General features: G+C 52.0%; 1 protein-coding gene across 1 annotated transcript in view; it reads left to right on the forward strand.

The window, feature by feature from the left end:
* ZAN (zonadhesin) overlaps positions 1 to 16,718 on the forward strand; it is a 38,268-nt gene extending 21,550 nt beyond the window's left edge. Inside the window, exons 27-47 of the mRNA XM_055340298.1 lie at positions 455 to 566; positions 927 to 1,021; positions 1,958 to 2,134; positions 2,947 to 3,162; positions 3,452 to 3,589; positions 4,013 to 4,260; positions 4,362 to 4,526; positions 4,724 to 4,848; positions 5,179 to 5,471; positions 10,421 to 10,623; positions 11,136 to 11,277; positions 11,603 to 11,850; positions 12,324 to 12,453; positions 12,645 to 12,822; positions 13,116 to 13,289; positions 13,555 to 13,694; positions 14,135 to 14,334; positions 14,429 to 14,567; positions 14,868 to 15,008; positions 16,424 to 16,532; positions 16,626 to 16,718. Of these exons, the coding sequence (XP_055196273.1) occupies positions 455 to 566; positions 927 to 1,021; positions 1,958 to 2,134; positions 2,947 to 3,162; positions 3,452 to 3,589; positions 4,013 to 4,260; positions 4,362 to 4,526; positions 4,724 to 4,848; positions 5,179 to 5,471; positions 10,421 to 10,623; positions 11,136 to 11,277; positions 11,603 to 11,850; positions 12,324 to 12,453; positions 12,645 to 12,822; positions 13,116 to 13,289; positions 13,555 to 13,694; positions 14,135 to 14,334; positions 14,429 to 14,567; positions 14,868 to 15,008; positions 16,424 to 16,532; positions 16,626 to 16,644 (3,392 nt within the window). The 3' untranslated portion in view covers positions 16,645 to 16,718. The remainder of the gene's footprint in view (positions 1 to 454; positions 567 to 926; positions 1,022 to 1,957; positions 2,135 to 2,946; positions 3,163 to 3,451; positions 3,590 to 4,012; positions 4,261 to 4,361; positions 4,527 to 4,723; positions 4,849 to 5,178; positions 5,472 to 10,420; positions 10,624 to 11,135; positions 11,278 to 11,602; positions 11,851 to 12,323; positions 12,454 to 12,644; positions 12,823 to 13,115; positions 13,290 to 13,554; positions 13,695 to 14,134; positions 14,335 to 14,428; positions 14,568 to 14,867; positions 15,009 to 16,423; positions 16,533 to 16,625) is intronic.
* The last annotated feature ends 1,802 nt before the right edge of the window (positions 16,719 to 18,520 follow it).

Here is an 18,520-nt window from a genome sequence, read left to right on the forward strand (position 1 = left end):
AAGTGGGGACAATGGGTACCTCAGTGGTTGAGTGTCTGCCTTCAGCTCAGGTCATGATCCTGGGGTCCTGGGGTCGAGTCCCACATTGGGCTCCCCGCAGGGAGCCTGCTTCTCCCTCTGCCTATGTCTCTGCCTCTCTCCATGTCTGTCATGAATAAATAAATAAAATATTAAAAAAAAAGATGGGGACAATGGGCAAGAGTCTGTCTTGGTCCTGTTCATCCACACATTTAATTAGGTGTCCTCAGGGCTTGTCTGCCCAGCAATTGTTTGAGGTTGCTGTGCGTGAGGGTAGGTGTTAAGGGAAGCCAAGGTGAAGAGAAAGAAAGGATAAACCTTGGTCTGTTTGAGTGAAGAATTCAAAGCGGCTGACTCTTCTGGGAGGAAGTTGGTGGTCCTGGGGTGGGTCTAGTGGCAGGGTGCCTCAGTGGCCTCAAAATGGCCCCTCCTCCAGGCAACTACAACAACAATAGCCTGGATGACAATCTGCTCCCCAACAAAAGGCCCGTGTCTGGCTCTGCCTACCTGGGGGCCGCCTGGAAGTTACCTGAGTACTCTGAACCAGGGTGAGCTGGGAATGAGGGGAGCCCGACCTGGGGAGGAGTCTCAGCAGGCAGCCTGGGTTGAGAGGAGGGTCCTTTGTCTGCCCCTGATCTCTCGGAGCCTGGAATGGACCAAAGGTTTTTCCCACCTCCTCTACCCCAGCTAGCTCCTATGATTACTGATCTATCTCTTTGGGAAGTCTATCCTGAGAGCTGACCTTGTTCTTTCCCGCTGTATCTCTGCCCTTCCTACCTAAGGGAGCATTTTCTTCTCTTCCCCTGTCTTTATTCCCCTCCCACTTTCATGCTCCACGTTTTGCTTCAGTTTTGGGGTGGAGTTTTCCCCAATGCTAAATTCCTGTCCTTTCCTCTCTCCTCATGTAGGTGCTTTTTGAGGGGTGCCAAGCCCTTCAGATGCCACAGTGCCAGTGAAGCAAACAGGTGGCGAAAGGGTTGTGATATCTTAAGGAGCTATAGGGGTAAGTTACATCTCCAGTGAGCTGCTTTTTCCTCCCCTTGGTGGGAGAGGAGGGGGACCGCTCAGAGAGGGAGGAAGGATGAGACGCAAAATAGACACAAGGTCAGGAGGAAGGCAAATGAGAGGGAAAGCAGAGGCGGTGTTCATCTCAGGAGCTCTGATGGATGGGTCGTTATTTTGCATTTCAGACAGTGGGTTCTCGATAATTACAGGACTTTTAAAATTTATTTTGAGAAAGAGAGAGAGAGCGCAGGGGAGAGCAGAGGGGTGGGAGGGGCGAGAGGAAGAATCTCAAGCAGACTCTGTGCTGAGCACAGAGCCCAATGTGGAGCTCGATCTCACAAACCCTGAGACTCTGATCTGAGCTGAAATCAAGAGTTGGGTGCTCCACCGACTGAACCGAACCCCCCGGCGCCCCAATAATTATGAAGTTTGATTGAAATGGATGTTGAGGGGCACCTGGATGGCTCAGCGGTTGAGCATGTGCCTTCAGCTCAAGTTGTGATCCCGGGGTCCTGGGATCAAGTTCCGCATCAGGCTCCCTGCAGGGAACCTGCTTCTCCCTCTGCCTATGTCTCCACCTCTCTCTCTGTGTCTCTCATGAATAAATAAATAAAATATTTTTTTTACAAATGAAAAAAGAGGGATCCCTGGGTGGCGCAGCGGTTTGGCGCCTGCCTTTGGCCCAGGGCACGATCCTGGAGACCCGGGATCGAATCCCACGTCGGGCTCCCGGTGTATGGAGCCTGCTTCTCCCTCTGCCTATGTCTCTGCCTCTCTCTCTCTCACTGTGTGCCTATCATAAATAAATAAAACAAACAAAAAAAAAATTTAAAAAAAAAAAAATTTAAAATTTACAAATGAAAAAAGAAAACAAATAGTTGCATGGTTCTATTCTTTTCCAAGACAACACTCGGTATGTTGTTTCATCCTCCAGGACCCTTTTCCCAGTGCCACAGCATGGTGTCTCCCCAGTCCAGCTTCGTCAGCTGTGTGTATGGTCAGTGTGTGACCAAGGGCGACCCCCTGACCCTGTGCCGCTCCCTGCAGGCCTATGCATCCCTGTGTGCCCACGCCGGCCAGGCCCTCAGCTGGCGGAATAGCACCTTCTGCCGTGAGTGACCCCACCACCTGCTCTTGGAGATGGGAAGAGGCCACCAGATCCCTCTCTCTCTCCCTCTCATTAGAGTCTGCCTTTCTGTTCTCCCTTCATAGCCTGCTCTCAGCCCCCAAAGGGAACCCTCCTCCTTTGCCCTCTTTCCTCCAAGGCCAACCCTCCTCTTCAACCCATTTGCCTGCCCTGGGAGCCTCCTCCTTCTGACTCTCTCCTCAACAAGACCTTCTACCCTTATTTGGTTACTGCCTCCTTCCCATCTGACCTGAGCCAACTCTGTTCCCTTCCTTACTCTCTTTTCCAGGAACTTTTTTTTTAATTGTGCTAAAATATACATAACATAAAATTCCCCATTTTGATAATTTTTAAGTATCCAGTTCTGTGGCATAAAGTACATTCACGTTGTTGTGCAACCAGGACCACCATCCATCTCCAGAAATTTTTCATCATCCCCAACTGAAACTCTGCACTTGTTAAACACTAAGTCCCTGTCCTACCTTCCCCAGCCCCAGCACTCACATTCTCTGTGGTTATTCCGTCTCCATGAATTGGACTCTATGGACCCCACATAAGTGAAATCATACAGGATTTCTCTTTTGGGGACTGGCTTGTTTCACCTAGCATGTCTTCAAGGTTCACCCATGTTGGAGCATGTGCCGCAATGTCTTTTTTAAGGCTGGATAACATTCCACAGTGTGGATAGACCGCATTTTGTTGATCTGTTCATCTGGTAAACATTCCCAGAACTCTTGATGCCCCAAGATTGGGGGGGCTGGAAATCACTGCCCTTTCTAACACTGGTTTCTTCCTAGCTCTGAAGTGCCCTTCTGGCAGCAACTATAGCCACTGTGCCAACCCCTGCCCTGCCACCTGCCTCAGCCTGAACACCCCAAGAGACTGCCCAGCAGTGCTGCCCTGTACCGAGGGCTGTGAGTGCCAGAAAGGCCACATCCTGAGTGGAACCTCCTGTGTGCCCCTCAGCCAGTGTGGCTGTGTTGACCAGGAGGGTTACTACCACCTGGTGAGGGGCCAGAGTGCGACTCCACATGTTTGGGGGCAGGAGGTCTCAGAGCCTGTGAAGAGTTAGTGTGGACCAGCGAGCTCTAGGGGCTGAGCAGCAAGTCTAGAAGTCAAAAGGTTGAGAATGGCTAGGGGTGCAAGCAAGCAGTCAAAGTAGCAAGCCTGGAGGGGTGGGTGGGGCGGGGCAGGAGTCCTGGAGGAAGTGGTGGGTCAGGGGTGGGGGGGGCGGGGTTCTGTCCAACTCTGGTTTCTAAACTTCTATTGGCTCTGCTGATGCCCCCACCCCACAGGTTGGAGAGAGCTGGTACACAGACAGCTTCTGCTCCAGGCTCTGCACCTGCTCCACTCACAACGTCATCTCCTGCCACCAGGCCACCTGCAAGACTGGCCAGTTGTGCCGGCCAGTGGATGGGTTGCTACGCTGCCAAGCTTTGGGTATGAGGCCCTTCAGTGCATGGGAGGACCATGAAGTCACAGAGACTGCTCTCCCCAGCTCCCCCTCCTCCCCACCTCTCCCACATCTGTAGCACTCTGGCTCCTATCCCTGCTGTCTCCCAAAGAGCTTCTGGTGGGGAATGACGACCCTTGTGCCATCGGGAAAGGTTCCTCGGGTTCACTCATAATTCTCCCAGCCATGAACTTTGACATTATGAAACTCTCGCTGGTACAGGAGCACCCACTGCACCCCAAGCCGCCTCCTAGCCTGGCCACTGAGATTCGCTTCTTTTCTTTTCGCCTTCCTTCCCTTTTGGGTGGAGGGGGGCTCTCTCACCTTCATGTCCTCCCCTGAAAGGTGGGGGGAGCACTTGTTCTTGTGCAGGCTAGACCACTCCTCAGCTACCCTTCTCTCTCCGCCAGGTATGGGAGTGTGCCATACCTCAAACTACTCCCAGTACGTGACATTCGATGGCACTCACCATATCTTCAGGGGCACCTGCACTTATGTCCTGGTGAAAGTGTGCCACTCCACCATGGACCTGCCTTTCTTCAAGATCAGTGGCAAGCACAGGAAGCAGAAAGGCCAGTCTGATGCTTCCTACCTCTACCAGGTCAATGTTGACATCTTCAATACTCAGGTCACCTTGAAAGGTGACAAGCGTGTGCTGGTGAGCCGGGTGATGTAGGTGGGGAGGGAGGACACCAGCCCCCCTCTGGGGAGGGTGCTCCGTTCCTTCTTCCCATTCACCTGCCCTGCCCTCCTCTGTAGATCAACGGCACACAGGTTACCCTTCCCTCGACCACCCAGATCCAGGGGGTCCGAATCACTACCAGTGGCATCTACACCTTGCTCAATGTTAACATCGGGCTGCAGGTCAAGTTTGACGGCAATGGTTTCTTAGAGGTCGAGCTCCCTACAGTCTATTACCAAAAGGTGGGGGAAACCCTTGGCTGTTCTCCCGGGCAGTTCGCCTCCAGAGGGCGCTAAGCCTTCTCCAGACCCAAGTGGTCCTTCCCCAGAGAGGAGGATGGCTGGGAGTGCACCTTTTTCTAAAGGGTGGAAAGGCTCTTTTGCCTCCCTGCCCCCCACCCACCCAGCCCCCACTGCTGAGAACCCCTTTGCCTACCCAGGTTTGCGGCATATGTGGAAACTTCAATGGTGAGGAAGAGGATGAGCTCATGATGCCCGATGATGAACTAGCCCAGAATGACAGTGAATTTGTTGACAGTTGGCAAGATAAAGAGTCTAACCCAAAGTAATTGTCCCCCAAAGTCTCTACATTCCTGTAGGAACACGAGTCAGGACCCTAGGCTATATGGAACACCCAGGGATGGGAAGACTGGAGCATTCCTGTATGTGTGTGACTCAACGAAGGGTGGCTTCTGGGTCCCAGGAAGCTGTCTGGGGACATATGAAAAGTCTTCCCTTTTTGGCTTCAAAATGTGGGAGGGGACTGAGGCTGCAAGGAGGGTGCCCAGAGCTGAGACCAGCTTCCTGGTGAAGACCAAGGGGTCTTCTGAGCCACTCAGGAGTGCCAGAGGTGGGGCAGTGGCTGTGCTTCTGATGACTCTTTTCTCTACTGCAGTTGCCAGCAAGATGACCAGAAGATCCAAGCAGAAAGGCAGAAGTTAGATATAAACTGCAGCACAGCTGACATAGCGAGAGCTCAAGAACAATGCCAGGTGGCCTTTGAGGCTCCAGCCTGGGCTCAATGTGCCACCCGTGTGGTCCCCAGGCGCTTCCTGCTCCTCTGTATCCAAAAGCTCTGTCGTTTTGGACGCCTGAAGAGCGCCCTCTGTGGGTCTTTGGAAACCTTCGGAGCCGCCTGCAAGGCCAAGGGGCTCAAGCCCCCAATCTGGAGAAACAGCAGCTTCTGCCGTGAGTGTCCCCTATGTCACCCCAGACCGCTCCCACACCTCGGTTCTGTCTTTGTGTCCCTTCAAGCTTCTTGTCTTCCTTTCCCCATTGTTTCCAACCTCTGCATGACTTCATTATTCTGACTTGGCTCCTTCAGAATACCCGCATAGTCAATGCCCATACCACCCCCTATCACCCACTGGGACAGCACAGGCTGCTTCTCCCCTGTTTCTCCACCATGCTGTTTTTCCAAAGGAGATATGATTGTATCACTCCCCTGCATGGCTCTCATGGGCAAGGTTAAGTCCAAGCTCCTTTCTGAGACATCTGAGACCCTGCCACCAACTGGCCTGGCCTGGCCTCCCTTGCCTCTTTGCCTGTGTGCCTGCACATCACCACCAAACCACCCATTCCTCACACCCCTTGGTCTGGTTTTTCCACACCCCTTTCTGCTTCTATCCACACTGCTTCCTGCACCTGGAAAACTCTTTCTTCTCTCTCCTGGAAGACTCCAAGGCATCCTTCCGTAGCTCTTAATTTTTTTTTCAAATTATAATTCACATACAATGATATTCACCACTTTACAAGTATAAAATTCACTGTTTTGTAGGATTTTTACCAAGTTCTGCAACCATCACATTATATAATTCCAGAAACTTTTAAACTTTAAGACAGTGATTAAAGTGTGTTTTAGTATGTGATGCATTCACATGGTTCAGGAACTTTTTAAGTATTAAAAGATTGCCAGTGAAAGGCACCTGGCTGCCTCAGTCAGAAGAGCGTGCGGCTCCTAATGTCAGGGTCATGAGATTGAGCCGCATGTTGAGAGTGGAAATCACTAAAAAAAAATTTTTTTAATAATAAAAAGATTGCTAGTGAAAAATCTGCCTCTCATCCTGACTCCCTGGGTCCAGGTTCCAGCCTGCCCTTATTACCAGCTGAATATTTGTCCAAAGATATTTTACCTATGCCCATAAAAACAAATACAAATAGATTTTTCTTTTTTTCTTTGCAAACAGCATATGAGACATGGTGGCTTGCACTTTGTGTTTCTCACTTGATAATCTAGTTTGGAGATCCTTTCGGGTCAGATCTGTTAAGGAGATTCTCATTCTCCTTTGCAGCTCTGTGATATCCCATTATTACATTATAATTCATTTGTCACAATATTTTTAAAGATTTTATTTTTAAAATTAGTTTAAAATAGGTTCCACACCCAGCACAGAGCCCAACTCAAGGCTTGAACTCACGACCTGATCAAGACCTGAGCTGAGATCAAGAGTTGGATGCTCAACCAAATGAGCCACTCAGGTGTCCCTTAAAGATTTTATTTTATTTTATTTTTTAAGATTTTATTTACTTATTCATGAGTGACACAGAGATAAAAAGAGAGGTAGAGACACAGGCAGAGGGAGAAGCAGGCTCCATGCAGGGTGACTGACATGGGACTTGATCCTGGGTCTCCAGGATCATGCTCTGGGCTGATGGAGGCGCTAAACCGCTGAGCCACCCAGGCTGACCAAAGATTTTATTTTTAAGTTATCTCTGCATACAATGTGGAACTCAAACTTAGAACCCTGAGATCAGGGATCCCTGGGTGGCGCAGCGGTTTAGCGCCTGCCTTTGGCCCAGGGCACGATCCTGGAGACCCGGGATCGAATCCCACGTCGGGCTCCCTGCATGGAGCCTGCTTCTCCCTCTGCCTCTCTCTCTCTCTCTCTCTCTCTCTCTCTCTCTCTCTCTCGTGTGTGTGTGACTATCATAAATAAATAAAAATTTAAAAAAAAGAACCCTGAGATCAAGAGTCGCACACTCTATTGACTAAGCCAGCCAGGCACCTCTCATTTGTTGTAATTTATCTAACTAGTATCTTGTTGGTGGACTTTGTAGTTGTTTCCAATTGTTATTGCCAACAGTGCTGCAGTGGATCCTCTTAATGCAGTTATGATTTTGTATGCGTGCGTCTGCCCATAGGATACATTCCTAGGAGTGTGATGCTGGATGAGGACCATGTGCATTCGCTCTTCTGAGAGATGTTGCCAACTGGCTTTCCACAGGGGGGTGAAGAATTTATATTCCCACCAGTAATACGAGAGTGCCTCATTCCCCATAGCCTCGCCCAAACAGAGCACTGCCACACTTTTGGCTTTTCGCCAATCAGGATATGTGAAAAATACAGAGTCTTAATTTGCATTTTTCCTGTTATGAATGAGGTTATGCATTCTTTCATCTGTCTGGGAGTTGTCTGATTTCCTTTGCTGTGAGCTATGCCTTTGTACCCCTTTACCATTTTTTCCACCTGCTCATTAGTCTTTATCAAACTATCCTATGGAGGTCCTTTCTCTATTGCAGAGAGTAGCCTTTTATTCATTTACTTATTTTAATTAATTAATTAATTAATTAATTTTAAGCAGGCTCTATGCCCAGCATGGAGCCCAACATGGGTCTTGAATTCACAACCGTGAGATCAGGACCTGAACTGAGATCAAGAGACAGATGCTTAACTGACTGAGCCACTGCCCCAAGAGTAGCCCTCTATTAGTGTTATGAGCTACACACATTTTTCCAGTTCTTATTTTTTCATCTCTGACTTTTTTGTCATGCAAATAAAAGATACACACACACACACACACACACACACACACACACAAATGTGGGATAGTGTATATTAGTCTTTGTTCTGTGGCTTCTGCATTTTGAGCCATGGTGACAAATACTTGACTCCGAACTTAAAAACCAATTTGCTCATTTTTAGCTCCAGCATGGTTATGGTTGTTGGTTGGCTGGTTGGTTGGTTGGTTGGTTGGTTGGTTGATTGGTTGGTTGGTTTCTTTCTTTCTTCCTTTCTCTTTCTTTTGGTAAGCACTACATCCAATGTGGAGCTGCTGACTGAGCCAGCCAGCCTCCCCTACCCCTTTGGCTTCGTTTTTTTTTATTATTATTTTTAAAAATATTTTATTTATTTATTCATGAGAGACACAGAGAGAGAGAGAGGCAAAGACACAGGCAGAGGGAGAAGCAGGGTCCCTGCAGGGAGCCCAACGCGGAACTTGATCCCGGGTCTCCAGGATCACACCCTGGGCTGAAGGCAGCGCTAAACCGCTGAGCCACCAGGGCTGCCCTGGCTTCGTTTTTTAGTAAATTTTTAAAAAAGATTCCATTGATTTATTCATGAGAGACACAGGGAGAGAAGCAGAGACATAGGCACAGAAAGAAGCAGGCTCCATGCAGGCAGCCCAATGTGAGCCTCAATCCTGAGACTCCAGGATCATGCCCTGAGCCCAAGGCAGATGCTTAACCACTGAGCCACTCAGGTGTCCCATGGCTTCTTTTTTTATATTTAAATGTTTAAATCTGGGGATCCCTGGGTGGCGCAGCGGTTTGGCGCCTGCCTTTGGCCCAGGGCGCGATTCTGGAGACCCCGGATCGAGTCCCACGTCGGGCTCCCGGTGCATGGAGCCTGCTTCTCCCTCTGCCTATGTCTCTGCCTCTTTCTCTCTCTCTATGTGACTATCATAAAATAAATAAAAATTTAAAAAAATGTTTAAATCTCCAGAGATTTTTATCCCGGTGCACAGTATATGGATCCCGTGAGTTTTTTGTTTGTTTTTGTTTTATTTTTTATTTATTTTTAGTTTTTTTTTTTTAATTTACGGGGGGGGGGTCTGATGTTTTTTTTTTTTTTAAGATTTTATTTATTTATTCACGAGAGACACAGGGAGAGAAGCAGAGACATAGGCACAGAGAGAAGCAGGCTCCATGCAGGGAGCCCGATGTGGGACTTGATCCCGGGACTCCAGGATCATGCCCTGGGCTGAAGGCAGACGCTGAACCACTGAGCCACCCAGGCGTCCCTGTTTGGTTTTGTTTTAAAGATTTTATTTATTTATTTTAGAGATAGAGAGAGTGGGGAGGAGGAGGAGCAGAGGAAGAGAGAGAGGCACACTCCGCACTGAGTGCAGAGCAGGGCTCAGGCTCAGGTTTCGATTCCACGACCCTAAGATCACAACCTGAGCCAAAATCAAGAATCAGATACTTAATCGACTGAGCCTCCCAGATGCCCCAATGTTTTTATTTTTCCCCCAAATAAAATGACCAGTCTTGGTATTCTTAAATGACCAGTCTCTTTCTTCCCCCGCTGACCAAGATGCCATGATTTATCCTATACTAAATTCCGTACGTATTTAGGTCCCTGTCCAGGCTTTTTCTCCCTTCCATTGCTCTGTCTTCACTCACTAGTAACCCAGTGTTGTTGTTGTCATCCTTGAGAATTTCACCGGTGTTTTAATTTCTGGTAGGGACATTCACTACGCATTGCTCTTTTCTTTCTTTCTTTTTTTAAAAAGCATTTTCCTGAGTTTTCTGGTTTGTTCATATCTTCCTTTCTACTTTAATATCTTCTTGCTGTACTGAAAAAAAAAATCCTGCTGGTATGTTTCATTGGGATCGTCTGAAATGTATACTTTAACTTAGGGACAACTGACTTCTTTATGTTGCAGGCTCTTGCAAACCCGTGAACATTTCCATGGGATCACAAGTACTTGGCCTAAAGGGTTTTATTTAGCAACGCCTGGGTGGCTCAGTGGTTGAGTGTCTGCCTTGGGCTCAGGTAGTGATCCCAGGGTCCAGGGGATGGAGTCTTGCATCAGGCACCCCGCAGCAAGCCTGCTTCTCCCTCTATGTCTCTGCCTCTCTCTGTGTCTCTCATAAATAAATAAAATCTTAAAAAGGGGGGGAGGGGGCCTTTAACTCCTTCAGCAAAGTGCACACCTCCCTGCGCTGTGCTCCTATCACACACGCATGCCTTTCACAGGCTTACTGACCATGCACATTAAGGTCACTGGGGCTGCTGGCTAACCTCTGTCTCCCACGCTGGACTGGGGGTGGTGGTGGTGCGTTCTTACTCCTTTCTTTCCTCGAGGCATGGCACAGAGCTCATGCTCGGTAAATGTTTACCCCCCCTTCTCCAGCTCTGAAATGTCCCGCCCACAGCAGCTATTCCACCTGCCTTCCTACCTGCTCAGCTTCCTGCATGGACCAGTGCAGTGGCTCCCAAGTCCCCTCCGTTTGCAAGGAGGGCTGCATTTGTCAGCCTGGCTATGTGCTCAGTGGGCAGCAGTGTGTGCCCAGGAGTCAGTGCGGCTGCACGGATGACTATGGCAGCACCTTCCCAGTGAGTGGGGACAGGAAGCAGGGGTGGGGGCACCTCAAGGTTGACATATTCTCCTTCCTTGAACTCTGTCAGCTTGGGGCACCCATGTCTCTAGGGCAGGTCCCAGGGTATGTGGGCTGGTGACAGAGCTGGGTGCTGTCCAGCCAGGCCTGGGCTGGGGGGTGCGTGGTTTGGGTTTTGGAACTGAGGAATCCAAAAAACTGGGATGGGGCGTGGTATCGCAGAAGAAGTGTGGCCTTGTATTGAATCCTGTGGGTACCACTCACCAGTCAGGGGACCTGTAACCTCCGTTTTGTCATCTGTAAGATGGGTACTTCCTGAACAATGTATGTAAAACAACAAATGTGATGCCACTGGGAGGGACATTAGGGACATCAGGGGACAGGGGACATGTAACTGCCTCTGGCCCGGGTCAACGCAGCCATTCAGACTGCAACCTAGGCTGAGCAGGCGAGAGGAAGGGGACTGACCCTTCCCTCCTCACTGCCCAGTTCTGCCTGTATCTTCTCTAGGAAGGTAAGACCTGGATTGCCATTCACTGCACCAGAAGCTGTTCTTGCACTGAAGGAAGTGTTCACTGCCAGCAGTTCTCTTGCCCTGCTGGCTCGCATTGTGAGCCCAAACCGGGTGGCGTTGGCAGCTGTGAATTGAACAGTAAGAGGGGCCATCGGGGAGGTGGAGCAAGAGGCAGGGCTGGAAGGGGCTAAGGCTGGAGGGGTCTGGAGAGGAAGGGGCCTCATGCGGGCTCTCACCAGCTCTGCAGCCGACTCTGGGATTTGCTATCTTAAGGGCAAAAAAGAAGGAATAGGACCAGGTTTTTAATTGGGGCTAGGGAGAGACGAGGTTGAAGATCAAGTGTCCAGGGAGCCCTCGGCTAAGGGCGGGGGGTGGGTGACTGGAGACATCAGGCCCATAGAGGGATTCTGGTGGTTGTTATATCTGGGCAGCATCCCTTCTCAGTGTTGGCCCTTCTTGGCAGGGTCAGAACAATGCTCCATTTACGGGGACCCCCATTACCGTACGTTTGATGGCCTCGGCTACCTCTTCCGGGGCCGCATGACCTACACTCTGATAAAGACCATAGACGTGCTCCCTGCTGAGGTGGTGCCTCTGGTTGTGGAGGGGCGCAACAAAGTGTATTCGTCCTGGAGCCCGGTCTTCCTGCACGAAATCATCGTGATTGTCTACGGCTTCACAGTCCAGCTCCAGGCTGATCTGCAGCTTGTGGTAAGAGCCAGACCAGGCCAGGAGGGTCAGGGGAGGCAGGCCGGCCCGCCCGCGGGAGGCCGGTGACAACAGGTGAAGCCGGGACTCTGTGTTCCCCAGGAAGTTCCTGGCCAAGGTGCCTGCCTCGTTATCAAAGTCAGAAGCAGTGCTATGCTCATGTCGTGGGCAGGGGCAGAGGAGGGCAGTGGGACTGAGCAAAAGGCTGGAGAGAGAGAAGGAGAGAACGCATGGTGCAGGGGTGGAGGCGGGCTGAGATAGTACTGGGGGCGTCCACTCTGTCCCACTGTGTTGCAAGACTATGGCTGCGAGGGAGCTGACCTCAGGGAGGCCTTTGCTGTGAGGGATGGCAAAGACTACTACGGTATCACGTCCCACAGAATGATGGCACTCAGATACCGAGCTGCGCAGAGGGGCAGAGGAGACGCAGCAGAGGGTCAGGTTGACTCTCCGTGGCTTCTGTCTTCCTTGTCCAGGTCAACAACCAGAAAATGGCCATCCCCTTCACGCCCAACAACCATCTGCATGTTACCATGCGGGGCCATCGCCTATATCTGATAACAGACTTCAAGATGATTGTCACCTTTGATGGAGGCAAAAACGCAGGTACCTGAGAGTGGGGATAGGAAGGAGAGGGGACATGCCTGGGACGAGGCCGGGCAAACCCCACCATCAGCGGGCCACCCATGGAGAGGAGACCCCTGCATGGGACTGGGACCCCAGGCTCCAGGGGAGGGGCCAGGAGGGCTGGAGAGGTGGTGGGGAGCCTCACTTCTGAATATCCCTTCCTCCTACAGTCATCACGCTGCCCAATATGTATAAGAAGCTGGTGCTTGGCCTGTGTGGGAACTTCGATGGGAACAAAAGGAATGACTTTATGCTGCCCAATGGCACTGTCACTGACAGCCTTGTCAGCTTTAGCCACAGTTGGGAGGTACAGAAGATCACGGGAGGTGGTCTCGCCCGCTTCTCAAGGTGAGAGGGCTGGGGCTCTGAGCAGGGAGGCTGGGCCCTGGAGAGGGGAGCATTAGCTGGTAGCTGTCCACGCCCTCTTACCTCATCTCCTCAGCAGAGCAGGACACCTGAGGGCGAGAGCCCGGGACTTGCCTGATCTTCTTATCCTGCCATTGCGTCTTGGACCGATTGTGGGGACACCGGCCCTGCTGACCCCAGGCTGTGTCCCTGCCTTTCCACTCTTCCTCCCCAGGTCTCCCCAAGTTCACGGTTCTCATGGGTCTCACCTGGCGCCCTCTTGTTCTCTGCCCCAGGGCCATTCAAGAGAAGGAAGAGAAGGAAGAGGAGGAGTTAGGCTTCCACGCATCAGAATGCAGCATGGAGCAGCTGCAGCTCATCAATAGCACCCAGGGGTGTAGGGTGCTGGTGGACCCCTATGGACCCTTTGCTGCCTGTCATCAGACTGTGGCCCCGGGGCCTTTCCAGGAGTGAGTCAAGGGCCCAGGCATGGGGGACTGGCCTTTCTTTGGGTCCTGCTGCCAGTTCTGGGATCCGAGCTCTGTTTGGCTCACTTCTTTCTCTCTGTGGCTTCAGTTCCTGTGACACCCCTCCCCACACACTCACACTCACACACGCACACACGCACACACTGCCTGACGTCTTCCTGCTGGGGCTTCCAGGTCCTCTTCTGCAGGGCCAGGTCTCCTCGCCTCCCCATCTCTGACAGCCCCTCACCTGTCCTGCTGCCCCCAGGCACTGTATGTTTGATCTGTGTGCCGCCCGGAACTCCAAAGAGCAGGAGGAACTGCGCTGCCAGGTCCTCAGTGGGTACGCCATCATCTGCCAGGAGGCGGGCGCCACCCTGGCCAGTTGGCGGGACCACACCCACTGTGGTGAGGCACTGACCTTCCCCAGCAGCTGGTCCCCCACCCTCTTGGCCATTCCTGCCATCCAATGTGCTCTGCGCTCCCACCCTTGCCCCCCTTGGGCTTCCCCTACCGCCCCCCCCCGACTCACCCTGTCTGTGTCCTCCCAAGCCACCCTCCCTCTCTGCCCCACCCAGGAAGGCACACCCTCCACCTCCCCACCCCTCATCAGTCCATCCTGCTCCTCCTAGCCAGTGCCCAGCTTTGCTCCTCCACTCCCTTAGCACACCTTAATGTCAGACAGGAAGACACCCACAGCCGGCCCACTCTTCTGGCCTTGGCTTCTATCAAGCTCTGTGTTCTGGTGGCTGACTTTGTGCCCCCATTCGGCTGCCAGCCCCACATTCCCCGAACCTGTCGGGTAGGCCCCAGTCCAGCCACCATGCTCACTATGACTTTCCCATCAGCCTTGGCATGTCCGGCCAACACCGTCTATCAGAGCTGTATGACGCCATGCCCAGCCTCCTGTGCCAACCTGGCAGCCCCCAGGGACTGTGAGGGGCCCTGCGTGGAAGGCTGTGCTAGCCTCCCCGGCTATGTCTATAGCGGTGCCTGGAGCCTTCCCCTGGCCCACTGCGGCTGCACCAACAACGGCGTCTACTACCAGGTGGACGCTGGGAGGGGAGGCCTGATGGGGGCAGGAGAGCTGGGCAAGGGAGGAAAAGCCAGATGGCCTTCTCCCGGCCTTTCTCCCCCTCTAGCGCGGTGACAGCTTTGTGACTGAGGACTGCTCCCAGCGCTGCACCTGTGCCAGCTCTGGTGTGCTGCTGTGTGAGCCACTGAGCTGCCGTGCTGGGGAGATCTGCACCCTGGGGAACCTCACTCGCGGCTGCTTCCGAGGTGAGCCCAGACCTCCCCATTGCTTCAAGCTGCCGCCCCCACTCTGAGTGGGGTAGGGGGTGCTGCACAGAGGATCGTCCCTCCTGGTCCTGTGCTCGAGACCCTCCCCCTTGCTGTCAGGAAGTTTACCACTCAATCCGGCTCTTGCTTCCTTTTTTGGGAAGCGCAGAGGGAGGAAAGAGCTGCTATCTGCTAGGCTCAGTGCTGGTGCCTTTTCCTGGCATTAGCTTTCTATGACCTCCCCTCTGTCTGGCTGCAGGTATCCTCCTAGAACCCCTATAACTCCCTTCATCCTCACAGAGAGCCCGTGTCTACAGAACCCCTGTCAGAATGATGGGCGGTGCCAGGAGCAGGGAACCCACTTCACCTGTGAGTGTGAGCTTGGTTATGGGGGACACCTCTGTACAGAGTCTCGGAATGTGCTACCTCCCCAAAAACCAGGTAAGAACTTCACCCCAGGCCCTGTGTCCCCCAGCCCCTTCCCTACCACTAGCTGCTGGAGCGTTACTCCATATATAGAACATTAATGTATAATAGATATCTATTATAGGTCTATAACATTTTAGTATATATGCTGCCGAAGCAAGCACTATAGGTCTATAACAGATAGATAGTATATTATTCATATAATGTAGATTATATAAAACATAATAGTATAACATGATCCCTAGAAATCAGCAGAATGAGGGCTCTCAAAGAATCTGAGTCCCTGTACCCGTCCCCTACTGACGTACAGTAGCCCCTGCTAATCTGTGCAGAGTCCTTGCCAAGACCCCATCCAATCACAGACCATACTGAACCCCATGCTTTTTCCTACATGTACATACTAATGATGATGTTTTATTCACAAGTTAGGCACAATGAGAGATTAACAGCAATGACAAAATAGAACAATTATAACCATAGACTGTAATCAAAGTCACTCTATTGTGGTCTTTCTCCCAAACTATCCAATTGTATTGCACTCTCCCTTCTTGTGATGATGGTGAGGTGAGGGAATGAATTGGGGTGAATGATCGAGGCCCTGTGCTGCTGCATTAGGCTACTGTTGACCTTGTGAGGCTGTGTCAGGAGGAGGACCAACTGCTTCTGCACCATGGGTTATGGTGGGTGGCTGAGCCTGTGGAAAGCCAAGCTCTCGGTGAGGGAGGACTGCTGTACTCTGGGATCCTCTCTCTGAAGCCCAGCTCTCTTCTCTAGTTTTTTTTTTTTTTTTTCTCTCTTCTCTAGTCTTGCCTCACCCCACTCTCATTTCCCCATTTTGTGTCCCACCAAAACCTTTCCCAGTAACTTTTATTTTCTCTCCTCTTCCAAAACTGGACTTCTCTTGAGCCTCAGGGCCAGTGGTTTTTCACCAGCTTTATCTCCCCTCAGAGTGGGCCAGGGTGGGGTGGGGGTGGCTTTTTCAATCTGTTCCTTTCAGGACTTCCCCCTCCTCTACCCTCCACCCCACCCCCCACCCCCACTGCCACCCCCTATCCAGAAATTTAGATTCAGTAAGTCTGGAGTGGGCCCAGACATCTGCATTTTTAACAAGCTCCTGAGTGACTGATGGAAATGATCCCAGGGCTGCTCTTTGAGAAGCACTGGCCAAGATGGTACCCTGGACTTGAGGGGACCAGCTGGCTGAACAACCTCCTTAACAAGGCTGATGAGAGTTGTGTGTCCAGAGACACAGGATCCTAGGGGTATGGTGCTGAGGCCTTGGAGCAACAGCCTTCTGGAGGAAGACCTAGTCCCACCCAGAAAATTAGGAGCTGCTGTCCTTTCTGGGTGGCCACTTAGGATCCAAAGGGAGTGTCTCCTCCCCCATGTCTTCTATCCCATGTCCCTATGTTCTGTCCCCTGCACCCCAGAAGCATCCAACTTTGTGGCCATCCTGTTGGGGATGCTTGTACCAGTGCTGGTCTTAGTGCCTGCCGTGACCAGGGCATGTGTTTCCAGGAAGAAGAGGAGGAGGAAGAGGTGAGTTCTGGGAAAGGGGATGAGCAGGGGTGGGTGAGGATGAGTCAGCAGGGGAGCGGGCACCAACCCTTCTCTGTTCCCCACAACCTCCAGGGAGAAAACGCAGAGCTAGAGCAGAGGCAGGCTGGCAGACACTGGTGAGAACCATCCCCACCCCAGAACTCCAGCAGCTAGAAGCTGAGTCTGCCTCTGATACAGGTTTGCTCGCTTTCTCCTCAGATTTTGTTCTAGAACATACCCTTCAAGCCCCTCAGTTTTGAATTGTCCTCAAAAAATGAGAGAAAATAAAATGTATCTTTTTTAATGTTATTCATTTGAGAGAGAGAGAGAAACAGTGAGAAAGAGAGAACTTGAGCAGGGGTGGGGGGCAGCAGGGGAGGAAGGCAGAGGGAGAAGTGGACCCACCCCCTGATACTGGATCCTGGGACTCCAGGATCATGACCTGAGCTGAAGGCAGACCCTTAACTGAGCCACCCAGGAGCCCCTAAATGTTTTTGAAATGTGAATTTCCATGATTGTGGTAGAGGAAGGGTCTTGGGGGGTGAGATAGGAGCGAGGGGCACAAGTGTGCGGGAGGTCGGGGAGGACTACAGCTAGGTGCCTGCAAAAGTGTCCTGGGTGGAGGGGGACCGGAGGAGGACCGAGGTTGGGCTGTTCTTGGCCTGTTCTTTGGACAAAGCTGCTTGGGGGTGAGGCTTCCAGCCCTCCAGCCTCTGGAAACAGGAGAAAAAGCTGCACTGTCCCTCTTCACAGGAATCCAGGGCTAGTGGAAGATGATCCTGGACGCTGACATTTATTTTTTTTCTATTTAAAAGATTTTATTTATTCATGACACAGAGAGGCAGAGACATAAAGGGAGAAACAGGCTTCCTGTGGGGAGCCCAATACAGGACTTGATCCCAGGACTCCGGTATCATGACCTGAGCCGAAGGCAGACGCTCAACCGCTGAGCCACCCAGACATCTCTAACGATGAGATCTAATCACTGGGTGCTGGCTAAGGATGGGGAATGTAGCTTTTTAGGAAGGGCAAGACTGCCTGTGACCCTCAGGAGGCCCCCACCTTCTGCACACATACCTTTCTCCAAAGGGTCTAGGGGCTACTATAGCAACTGCTGGTGGGATCCAGGGTGCCCAGGAGTTTGTGCCCCATCCTAGCAGGGCTGGCCAGCTCACCTCAGCCTGAGGCCAAAGGGCAAACATTCTGACCTCTCTCCCAGGGTCCCACACCGCCCATCAGGCAGGTCCTAGCTTGTGGGTGGGGGTGATCAGGTTTGAAGATCCCAAGGGATGGGGGATGCCAAAGCAGGCAAGACACTGGGTTCTGTGCTTATTCTCTGAGATGACTTTGCAGCTGCCTGTTTAAGGAACAGAGGTCCCACCTGGGTGGGGGAGGGCCCTGGGTAGGGAGGGATGGCCCCTGACCAGGCTAGCGGCAGGGTGTAGCCCATGCTCTAGAGCTGGGCACGGCTGGAGGGCCCCATGAGCTGGCCATGCTTTAGCCTGGGCATTGTGGGCCTCCTTGCTACACACCTACCCCCACTTGAGCTCTCTTCACCTCATCTTTGACCTTTTGTCTCTGTTACTCATCTGTCCCCTGTCCCCTTGACCTCTGCTCCCCTCAAGAACTAAGGTCACCTTATCTAGCTCAGATGTCTGGTTGGCAGGGAAAGGGGTGGCTGGGGTTGGCATCCTCCAGATAGGCCTCCTGCCCCTGGACCCAGACCCCCTCCATCTTCGGCAGGACAGAGTCCCTCCCGTACCCTCAAGTGTACAAAACGTGGGTGATGGGTCGAGGGAGGGGATAGAAGTTCCAAGGTACTAGGGACTCCAGAAGAGGCTGGTACTGGTAGGAAACCGCAGACAGGATCACCACCCAGGGCTCCCTGGGCTGGGAAGGGTAGAAGCTGTGATTTGAGGTCCTGCAGACCCCAACACAACAGGGACAGCTGAGGCAGAAACAGCAAGGCTACCCCCGCTAAAGAGCGC

Source organism: Nyctereutes procyonoides, unplaced genomic scaffold (assembly GCF_905146905.1).
Source record: "Nyctereutes procyonoides isolate TBG_1078 unplaced genomic scaffold, NYPRO_anot_genome, whole genome shotgun sequence".
Lineage (NCBI taxonomy): Eukaryota > Metazoa > Chordata > Mammalia > Carnivora > Canidae > Nyctereutes > Nyctereutes procyonoides.